General features: G+C 32.8%; 1 protein-coding gene across 7 annotated transcripts in view; it reads right to left on the bottom strand.

Moving 5' to 3' along the window:
• The window catches only part of VPS13B (vacuolar protein sorting 13 homolog B), a 950,112-nt gene that overhangs the window by 185,572 nt on the left and 752,215 nt on the right, over positions 1-12,325 (bottom strand). For all 7 annotated transcript variants that reach the window (XM_031954131.1, XM_031954187.1, XM_031954247.1 and 4 more), the window contains one exon: positions 653-855. In XM_031954131.1, the coding sequence (XP_031809991.1) occupies positions 653-855 (203 nt within the window). The remainder of the gene's footprint in view (positions 1-652; positions 856-12,325) is intronic.

The following is a 12,325-nucleotide window of genomic DNA, read 5'->3' as shown; positions in this document are numbered from 1 at the left end:
GAGTCTTGAAAAACCATCAGAGACTTACATAGATTACAACTGAATATGTGGGAATTTCTCTCAATCATTGGCCATCGAAAATCACCAAAGCCTCAGGGAATATTAAAGAGAGAATCTATGTGCCTTAAAGTAGGATTTTAATAATTTAAAAAAGTTGTTTATGACAACTCTATATTGTTGAATAGCTATGTCAATGCACATACACTTAAGTTTCCAAGTTTCTAACTAAAAATTATTGCTGAGAACTAGAAAGTTTTATAGATCTTTTATACTTATTCATTTTTAAACAATTTAGATTTCTGGATTTTGGTTCATTTTTACATATTCCAAAAAGTGTCAATTTGTCCAAATAACAGATTACTAGCATATACACCAAATTTCTTTAAATTTTTCTTATTATGGTTTAGAGATATATATGCTAAAGAGTTGAATATGACATTATATGTTAAGTGTTAATTCCTTTTTAAGGGACTCGGCTATTTTTGTTAATGTGAAATAGTCTTCTCACTTAAGTACCTGCACTTAGGATAGGTAGACAACCAAGGAATTATTTAAAATAATGGGAGAATAATTTGATAATCCTTTCCCCCATCAAATCAACATTTAAAAAAATTAACAACAGCATTAACAATTCAGGACAACTATCACAGACCTGTATTAGCCCTCCTCTTAAATCAATGAATATTTTTGGAATGGACTGTTCTGGGCCAGGATTACCACTATGTTTACACCATTTAGCTTCCAGATTGGCAGTACCACAGCAGGGCCCTACTAGAACTCGACTTTTTTCTTTGAGGCTTGTTTTCAGAAGAAAGTCATTTATGTTAAGTAGCAATGTTGATCCAAGAATCACACCTGAAAAATAATAAAAAAAAAACCATATATGCATGCTTCATTAATTTTACCCTGGCTACAAAAAGTATGTTTCTTGATAAAGGAATATATTTTCTTCTTTTTTACACATCTGGTCCTTCTAGTTTTGAATATGTTCTTTTGATTTTTATTATTATTTTCAAAACATGTGCACAGATAATTTTTCAACATTGATCCTTGCATAGCCTTGTGTTTCAAATTTTCCCCTCCCTCCCCCCCACCTACTACTCTAGATGATAAGTAATCCAACACATGTTATATGTGTTAAAATATATATTAAATCGAATATATGTAAATATATTTGTACAATTATCTTGCTGTACAAGAAAGATCAGATCAAAAAGGAAAGAAAATGAATAAGAAAACAGAATGCAAATGAACAACAAAAGGAGTGAGAATACTATGTTATGAGTTATACAAGTTCCCGCAGTCCTAAGTGTAGATGGCTCTCTTCATCATGACATTGTTGAAGAATATGCTCTTTTTTCAAAGGCCTTTATCCCATTTCTTTTTTCATGCTTTTTCATTCTTGATCTGCTGACCTAACATACTTTGATGGAATTTATATAGAATCCTAGTTATGAAACAGGTATACTTCATGTACATTCCTAACAAACTACAATTTGCTAAAACATTATGTATTTTTCCCTGTGTGATCATTTTAAGGCTTATGAATAGAGACAAGCTTTTCAAATGACTGTCATAATGAAGCAGAGGCTTCATTAGACAATCATTACTCTGATAGGAAACAACACTTTTCTGGATTTTCTTTTTTTACTTTAGTCTAGTTTTTCATTGTACCCCAGTATGGTATATATTGTCTTGTTAGGACCCAGAGATCTTCACTGAACATTTATGTTAAAATTCTACCATTTGAAACAATCAAAAATAACTCAAAATTTGTAACATATGTTTTCTAAAAATTTTGGTTTAATCCAAACTTCACACATCATAACCACTTGGAGTTTACAAAGCCTTAAAAATAGATAGTGGCAGGTTAGATTTATTGGAGAAATGATGTGCTGTAGTTCAAAGTAAACATACTCAGAGAAGGAATACACTTAAAAATATAAGCTCTCTTTTGAACTTACACTTAGGATTGCAGATCAAAACCATTTCATAAAACCAATGCTGCTCTTTAAGATATTTAGATGCGAAGTTGAAAGGGGGAGGGTTAGTTTTTTTCCCCTCTATGGAGATCATATTCTGAATTGTCATTGTGAATATTGAATTTCACTAGACTGAGTTTGTAATGCCTATGGCTTATTTTTCTAATGAAATCTGATCCTCACAAAAGATGAAAGATTAAAAAACACCTAAGGCCTACAGCATACAGATGGTTCATGGTACTTACTACTTTGAATTTTCTAACTTGTAAGGGAATTTTATCCTGTATGTGTTGAATATTCCTCAATAATGAAAAAATTGAGGGCAGGATATTAAACAAACAGTTTAGGATGAACAATTTTCTTTTCTATTATGATGGTAAAAATCAATAGGAAAGGCAGTTGACAGAGTATATAAAACTTTAGATTAGAATCTAGATAAATCCATATTCAAATTCTACCTCTGGAATGTGTACAGGAATTAATCTAGCAGTTCTTGTCTTGTAAGATGGTTATAATAATAAAAAATATATATATATATAATAATAAAATGGTAGTACCCTACCTCTTGGGGATGTAAGAATTAAATAAGATCTGTTATGTAAACACTTTATTAATGCTCTGCATAATTTAGATATATATCATCTTAACTCATTAAATTATATTTATTCATCATGTTTCCATTTTCTCTTTATAATTTTCTTAATTCCAATTATTTTAAAATTATTATATATCCTATCATTCAGGCAAAGAACAAGGAGGAAAATGAGAAAGAAAGAAAAAAGAACAGAAGAATTTAACTTTCCCCTAAGAAGTGGATCACATAGTTTGAAGATCCTGATAAAGTATCTCCAGTAGTTCTTGATAGGCTAAGATTCATTTTTTTAAAATGTTGAATGAGTTAAACTCCAGAAACAGGCTCTAATGGAATTAGAATTTCCCTCCCAGAAGATCTGATTTAATGTGTACCAATGAGTTCCTTGGCTATTAGCATCATACAGCAGCCTTAGTGAGATAAACACAAATGTCAGGACTAAAATGATAGAACAGTTTTAGCACTTCTACCTTCTCTTCTAGCTGTCACTGATATCCAGTATATTTGTATGATTATAGGATGAAAAATGGCATCCAGAGAGAACTAGAATGACAGGTATATGTTGTGAGCCCAAAGTTTTTCTGTAGGAACACATATCTGAGACCATAATTAAAGTTAATGGGAAAACATGGTTTGATTTATAGATATTTGCTTTACAGCTGTCAGTTATATTCCATAAAGTGAAGTACATACAAGCCAGCACATCTGGCCCATATTCTATGCATGCCTACAGAGGTACATTTGAATTCTAAAACCACAAAATACACAATTCCCAACTATATCCTAGAGTTAAATGTACAATGCACTTAATTTGTACATTTAAAGTGGATTAAAAATAATGCTTGGACTAAAACAAGTAAACAGTAATGATTTTTTAAAAATCAACTAATCAAAAATGTTCTTACTGATAGTTCTAAATTAGGCAAGCTGGGTTTTAGAGATAAACTCAATATAACATTTATTGTTCAGGAACTAGACTAGCTAAGTTTGGAGAAGTTCATCTTTGAAGGTTGTCTGTCCACTCAGTGATGGCTTTTTTTCCCCTCCCTTTGGCCACAGCAACATCTCAAAGACTAATAAAAGGAACAGAGTCTGTGATCTACATCATAAGCAGGGGGTACTCACATTGTTAAAATCAAGTACTTAATTGACAGATGATTTCTTAAGTACTATAGTAGCAGGAAGCAAATTGATTGTTCCTCCTCACCACTAGTAGCTTTTAGAAACCCTCCTTTCTTTCCAGAAACCTATGTCACCATCCCACCAATCCCTCACCCTTGAAAACCTAAACTCATATTTTACTGAAAAAAATAGAGGCCACTCACTGTGAAATTCTTCTTTTCCCTTTTTTTCATCTCAAAACTCTTTGATATCATATACCTTTTCTCCCCCATTATTCCAGTTTTGGAAGAAGAGGTGGCCCTTTTTGCTGAAGCCAAACTTTAACATTTACCCTTGATCCCATCCCTTCCAAATTCTCCAGCAGAATATTGCCATTTCATCCTTACTCCCATTAAGTTTCAACTTCTTTTTATCTACTGTTCCTTTCTTTCTGCCTACAGATTTGTCTATATCTAGTGCATTATTAAATATACCCTCATTAAAGCTTACCATCTCTCTCTAGCTACATTACATGCACTCTTTTTCCTTATTCAAATGAATCCCTTGAAAAACCTACTTATGCTTGGTAGGCACTTAATCCTCTTTTACTTTTGTCTAACCTTTTTGAAGTCTGCTTTCTAACCTCTTAATTGAAATTGCTCTCTCCAACATTACTAATGCTCTCTTAATAGACCTAACCATCTTTTCTTAGTTCTCAATCTTCCTGACCCCTCTTCAGTAAGCAGAGACTATATCCACTGCTACCTGCCTTTTTTCATTCAATATTCTACTTAATTTTACTGGATATGATATTTATGGCCACAACTCCAGTTCTTTTGATTGTCTATATTTAATATTCCAGGATCTGTGGTCTTTTGTTGTTGGTGGTGATGTCTTGTTTGACTCTAATTGTAGCTTTACCATTTTTCTTTTTGTTTGTCTTTTGTTGTAAAATTTTCTCTTTGATATGAAGGTTTCAAAGACATTCCTATATGTTTTCCTTGTAGGATCTTTTTCAGGCATGATGATGGATTTTTTTTTCTTTTTTCCACTTTTTCCTCTTATTCTATCAGGATAATTTTCTTTGATTTTTCTTTTATATTACTGTGTCTAGGTTGTTGTTATTGTTTTTTTTTGTCATAGTTATCAGGTAGTCAAATTGTTCTTATATTTTCTCTTCTTGATCTGTTCTTCAGAGTCATTGTTTTTCAAATGAATTGTCTCTCATTCTCTTTTACTTTTTATTTTTTATACTTTTATTATTTCTTAGTCTCTTAGTATTTTGATGGCTTCTCCTTGCCTAATTCTAACTTTCAAAGTCTTCTTTAAGACTCCCATTCATAATCTTTTTATTTTCCTTTGATTTTTAAGTTTTTCCTCAATCTCTTTTTTATTTTTAAAGATTTTTCTGAATTTTATAAATTCTTTTGGAGTCCAAAGGGCTATGAAATTGTGCATACTCTTTGACCCAGCGATACCTCTACTAGATCTGTATCCCAAAGAGATCACCAAAAAAATGTAAAAGGACCCACATGCACACAATTTTATTGCAGTTTTTTTTTGTTGTGTCAAAGAATTGGAATGCAAGGGGATCCCTATTAATTGGGGAAAAGCTAAACAAATTGTGGCATATGAATGTAATGGAATACTTGTTCTATAAGAAATGATGAACAGATATCGATTTTAGAAAAAACTAAAAAGATTTATATGAACTGTTGCTGAGTGAAATGAATAGAACAGAAGAACATTGTACACAGTAACATCCACATTGTGTAGATGATCAACTTTGACAGATTTTGCTCTCCTCAATAATACAATGATCTAAAATAACTCTAAAAATCTTATGAGGGATAATGCTATTCATATCCAGAGAAAGAAATATAGAGTCTGAGTGCAGATTGAAGCATACTATTTTCACTTTTTGGGTTGTTTTTTCTCTCTCATGGTTTTTCCCTTTGTTTTGAGTCTTCTTTCACAAAATGACTAATGTGGAAAAATGTTTAATATCATTGTAAGTATATAATCTATGCCAGATTGCCATCTTGGGGAGAGGTAAAGGGAAGAAGAAAAAAGTTGAAATCAAGATCTTATAAAAGTAAATGTCAAAAACTAGTAAACTTACATACACAAAACCACAAAGAGATCATCAATAGATTTTATACAACACTGAGCAAAAAAACCATATTTAATAAATGATGGTTAAACTGAAATGAATCCATAGTAAGTCCATGCAGTTAAACAACTCTAGTATAGGAGTCTTTTTCTTTCTTCTCTCCCTTCCCTCCTTTTTTTTTCCTTCTTTGGTTATTCTTTCATATTACAGTTTGCTTTTTTTCACATTGAATCCCTCAGTAGAATGTAGGAATGATTTTTTTTTCTTTCCTTCTTTGTCTTTTCCTTTATTTACCACCAAGTTCAGGGGCTTACATATAAAATATGCTCAATAAAATTTTGTTCAAGTTTTTTTTTCTTTTGTTCCCTTTCCTTTCTCTTATAAACTTTTGTGTTTTCTTTTTTATCATTCTCTCTTTTTTACTCTCCCTTTATCCTCCTCTCCATCTTTATTCAACTGTAGGCTTGCTGAATCTGCAAAGCAACGTTCAAGGTTGGAGGGGTTACTCATACTGTTGCACACTATCACAAACACGAAAGAATTATTGAGAAGAGATATAACCTTATAGATATAAGCATCCACATCTCATTTTTTTCTTTTCTGCAAAATAACATTCTCCTTACAATAATTACACATTTACTTGCAAGTCAAGATTTAAACAACCTATTTAACTAATTCAGCAATGACTTTCACACAAACACCAACTTGATTTATCTAAGTTTCCCAAAGAGATACCTTGTATATTGAAAACTCAGAGGACCCATACTAACTCTGAGAAGATAAATTGCAGATGAAATGCTATTTGTATCAGAAGTAACTACACTGGAAAATCCCTATACTGATGAAAATTACAGATCTGATTTAAATCTCAATCAAACTATGGAAAACACTATCACCACCACTAAGCATATTCCATATTTCTGTCACAAGAAATGTAAAAATAATGAAAATAATCCTTGGGAGTCAAGCTAAGTTTATTAATATTTTCTTACTATGATCTCATGAGAAACTGACATAAATATAGTATCTTTTGCTATTGAGAAACATTGTGAATATATTTTCTGAATATTTGGAATAAAATGAAATCTTATATACATTAGCATACAATTAAACAAAGGGTTCCAGGGAATGGTGGAAGCTCATCCAATTAGTATGTCTGAAAGTGTTAGGATAAGTATCCTGCCCCCCAGCCTTTTCAATGCTTCATTTTTGTTTTTAGCATTCCAAATGCTTTCTAATAGTAGTAGATATTTAATAAAGGTTTATTGAATTCTAGTATTTAGACACTCTTAGTATTTAAGCAGTCCTGGCAAAAATTACCTAGGTAGTTAAATTAAGGTATACATTTTTCTTAGCTCATAGTACTTTCTTTGAGGCAGAATATTTCTTGAGTAAGGATAATAAGAAGCCAACCACTTCAATATATAGTTGGTCTTGGCAAAGGGCACAAAAAATATAACTGAAAAAAGATCTAACAGTAACATTTTCAATTACTTTGTGGAATTCTAGAACATGAATACATACTAGGAAGTTGTTTTCCTAATCACTTTATGGGTCATCTCAGTTGTTCAAATAATTCATTCCCCTTTATTTCTTCCAACCCACATATGCTCTTTTGGTAGACCTTTTCATTGACTTTCTTAAAAAATCTGTAATAGAATTTAGAACCCAGGTTTCACAAACTAAAGATTAAATTATACCTGTTATAACAACATATGTAATATATTTTCTAAATCAATGGATGTGATAAACAGAAATAGTCTTGCTCTGTTTGGATTATTTCTGCATATTGATATGCTTTTCATTGAGGGCAACAATTTAGTTTGGGAACAAATAGTTTCATGACTTTTAAAATACTCCTTCAGGAGACTAATAAATGTGAACCACTTGTTTTGGACAATGTTTACAAAATGGTGCCAGCCCGACATTGTCAGGCTCCACTTAGAACCTTAGTAACGCTCCTTTTCTCTTCATGCTGACTGAGCAAAATGCAATTTTGATCAAGCTTCTGTATATCATTAGAAAGATTATACAATGATGACATGTGCTAGCAAGGCATATCCAGGTACTTTTTTTTTTTTTTTTAATGCAGCTGGAAGTAATCTAAGATTACTAGAAAATCTTCAAGCATGTGTTAGATACTATCCAGAAGTGAATTTGCATAAAAGTTAAGTATCAGAATGCCTCAAAAAAGTAAATGTACGCGTTCCATAAAGAAATAGCATACTTAAAAAAATGCATATAGTTCAAGCCTGCTCAACTGAAGCATGCAAGAATGAAATTTTAATACCCTAACTTAAAGCAGAGAGAATTTATTGTTTTCAGGATCAGAACGGGTGGAGCATAGGTTGTATAAAGGCCAGGCAGTGAAAAACTCCTCTCCCTACTGCCCATCATCACAACAAACACTAACAGAAGAGAATTTAATTCTAAAATGTGTAACAACATCAAAAGGAGGGCTTTTAAAATGCCAAATCTATCAGAGAATTATATCATCACACGGAAAGACCTTCAGAAATTATACTCCTTAGAATTCTTGTAATCCTTTGCTAGTGTTGTTCAGTTATTTTTGTTGTATCCAATTCTTTTCTTTTTGCAAGGCAATTGGGATTAAGTGACTTGCTCAGCGTCACATAGTAAGTGTTAAGTGTCTGAATACAAATCTGAACTCAGATCCTCCTGACTTCAAAACCAGTGCTCTATCAACTATGCCACATAGCTACCCCAGTTATGTCTAATTTTAATAGCTTTTTCAGGTAATTCTGGATATTCTTTTTTGATATTACACTAAAACTTGACAAGTGTAATTTCTTAAAGGTTAGTTGTAAAGTGGAAATTGAAATATAACAATGAATTTTGGTCTACCTTAAACTTTAAGTGGATATTTTACCGGTGGATAATTTTGTGACATCATGTGGAAAATAAAGGTTTGTGAGCTATGTAGATGTTTCAAATGTTGACACATTTCATTATATGATATAAAAAAGGGTATCTGTTAATATATCACCACTGATATCACAAAAAATCTTTAAGTATTAGGGAACTGTCAAGCTCACTGTAGCAGATACAAGTTTTTCAAAATTACAATTTTTGCTGTGAAAGTTTGAATATTATAACTGGCAACAAATACTATCAGTCGTTTTCCTTGAAATGACAGGCTTACTTCATTCATTTCAATAAAACATCTGCCAAATATGAAAGACTGCATAACTATAGCTTGTCTGTCATAATTTGAAGTAAAAATAGTGTTCCATGAAAAAAGTGAACAGTTCAGCTTGTCACTCAATTGTACCACATCTTCTCCTAGAGATAATCATTGGATGTGGGGGGCAGCATTAGTACTTTATATATACTTCCTATGTTGTCCCTTGAAATACTAAAAATATGTTAGTAGGGGGTCAAGATTTAATAAAAATTGCTTCATCAAGGATATTCTTAACTAGAATTGGCTTTGTAAAGAAACAATTTTTAAAAAGTATTGCAAGTGTGTGGCAATGACTACCAGTACAGCTTGGGTATCATTGCCTTGATTCATGCTCAGGCACCTAATGGTTTTATTTGCCTTCGGTTTTCTCCCTCAGTGCTAAATATTGATCAGTTGTTCCAGGAAAAACTAAGAAATACAAAAAGTTATTCAATACTGAGTACTTAGTCATTCCTTGTATTTATTGCCAAACATTTACCTAAAAGAAGTTCATCTTTCATGATCAGTTGGTGCTAGACAAATTTAAGCAAAATAGGAAGTTCAGTCACATCTGTAAAGCTGTTCATTTGTAAAGCAAAAATATAATTCTGCAAATGAAACATTAAATGAATCTACATGTTTGTAGATGAATCTTTAATTTATAGGTTCTTGAGCTTCTGGAAAATTTCACTGTTCACTCATGAAAGAGTGAGAGGAAAAGAGGAAAATAACATCATAGGATTATTATGAAAATAGTTTTGATCTTGTGGATCCCCTGAAAAAAGTCCTGGCATCTTCAAAACATACTTTGAGAATGCCTGAACAAAATGATAGTGCACTTAAATAGATTTGAGTCTAAGCTGAAGGGACAGATCCAAAGAGAAGTCATAAATCGCTCTGGCTCATTGATACTTTGGAGTGCTACAAGGGTTTATCTTTGACTCAGCGTTGATGAACATTTTAATCAGTGACTTGAATGAAGTAATAGATGGCATATTTATCAGATTTACACATGACATAAAACTCAGAGGTACCTGTTAGCATAATGGATGACAGAGTCAGGAACCAAAAAGATCTTGAAAGGACAGAACACTGTGTAAACGTAGGAGTAGTAATGTGATAGTCTCATTTCTCATTCTTCTATGCCTAGAATAATACTCCTATTTCTGTTTGCTGAAATCATTCTCTTCCTTCAGGGCCCACCTCAGCTGCTATATTCTCTGTGATCCTTCCCCTTATTGTCTATACCACCCAACCAGAACACATCTAGAATACTGTGTTCAATTTTGGGTACCATATTTGAGGAAAGACATTGATAAGGTAGAGTGTCTTATGGTGAAGAGACTCCACTTAATGAAATAATAAGATAGTTTGAAGGAACTAGATACAAATGTTCTAAAGAAGGAAACTAACTTTATTAAAGAGCATGTCAATAGTCTTTAAGTATATGAAAGCTGTCATGTGAAAGAGATTAGACTTATTCTGTCTTGTTCTAATGGGGAGAACTAGGAAAAGTGCATGTAAATTGAAGAGGAGCTGTTTTTGGTTGGATGTAAAGAAAAACTTCCTGACAATCAGTTATCCAAAGGTAGAATATTGTCTTGAGAGGTAGGGGTTAGGGGTTATATCTCACTACAAGTTTTTAAGCAAAGGCTGGGTGACTATTTGCCTAATATATTATAGAGGAGATTTTTTTTCCCCAGCTCTGGGTTGTAGACATCACTTTGAAGATGACCTCTAACTCTGCAATTCCATAATTCTGTTATTTGGAGCTGTACAATAAATGTTTATTGAATGAATAAATGAATTAACATTATAGTCCAAGGCTCCCAAGCAGATAATCATAATCACTTCATTTACCAAGATCAAGGTTCTTCTCCAACAACCTTCCTCCTTCTTTCAGATTTTTACTGCCTTCCAAGTTTTTTGGAAGGCAGTCTAAGATAACAGGACTACTTGTTATTCTCTACCTATCCTATCCTTTTCTGTGTCTATGCTTTTGTGCATTCTATCCCTCATGCTTGGAACAACAAGCCCCTATTTTTGTCTGCTGAAATCCTTTTCCTTTAAGGCCTAGGTCAGGTGCTACCCTCCTCTATGACCCTTTCCCTAATTGCCTTTTTGGATTTCTTATGTGCCCTTATAATACAACTGGTATAGTTCTCTGCATATCAGACTCAACCCCCACCCATAAGATTCGTGAGGGCGGGGAACATTCACTGTTTCATGTTTGTATTCCCAAAGGCTAGGACAGTGCACCCACTTCCACTATGCCACAAATAGGAGAGAAACATTTAATACATATTTGTTGATAAATTAATTTTGAAAACACACTTGAAAATAGAGTTGGCAGTTGCTGCCACATTTCTTACCCTAAGACAAGTATTTTCTTAATAGAGAAAGTGTCAAGGTTTGAAGTTGTCATGGTAGCTCCTTACCCATTGTCATCACCACTAATAGCAACCTTTGCTGACTTATAAGTACTGAATGCCCCACTCTATCTCTGAATCTCAGTGATTTTAAGACTAAGGAGAAGTAAAAATCAAATACTTCCCTGAAAAAGGATGAGTGAGTATCCTTGTCTAAGACCCACTTCTTCATTTTATAGATGAGGCTACTCAGGCCTAAGAGGAAAAGCTTCCCCCCTTCTTTGTCCCCCTCTTACACCCCACCTCCACTCCCCCAGTTCTCCATGGAACATTACTCATGAAACACGAAATGTCCACTGAGTTAGTTATTGATGCTTAGTCCTTATAAGGCATTTTTTTGTGATAGCTTCTAAAGTTCTAATACATTGGAAAAAGTGAAAATAAAAATACCAAAGGGTGATGGTGGTTGGTTGTTTTTTTAGTCTGTCACCATGCTCACTGTTTTTACAGTTGTGTCACTTTATTAGAAAAATAAAATCTGATTGGCTCATGTTCCTAGGTTAAAAAAAAAAACAATTTTGACTGGCAGTTTTGAGTGTGTGCATTGAAAAGTATATGACAACTACTTGCAGGAACAAAGGGGAAAAAAAAATATAAACATACACTTGCTAAGTCCTATTTTTTTAACCTTTTCTTCTTTGATTGAATCATAACTGAATTATTTGAATCATTAGAGAATGTTTTTAATTGTTAATTAACATGAAAGGAAGAATCAGGATATAATTACTTAATGTTGAAAATAAGATGATCAGTTAAGTAATTTTCAGATTTTCTTTAAAAATGGATTTTGGTCTACATACTTGCTTTAAAAGTCAATATAGGGGCAGCTAGATGGTGCAGTGAATAGAACATCAGCCCTGAAGTCAGGAGGACCTGAATTCAAATCTGGCCTCAGACATTTAATACTTCCTGGCTGTGTGACCC

The sequence above is a fragment of the Sarcophilus harrisii genome, chromosome 1, assembly GCF_902635505.1.
Source record: "Sarcophilus harrisii chromosome 1, mSarHar1.11, whole genome shotgun sequence".
NCBI lineage: Eukaryota > Metazoa > Chordata > Mammalia > Dasyuromorphia > Dasyuridae > Sarcophilus > Sarcophilus harrisii.
The sequence above is the reverse complement of the archived record's forward strand: the minus strand, read 5'-3'. Positions and strand labels throughout refer to the sequence as shown.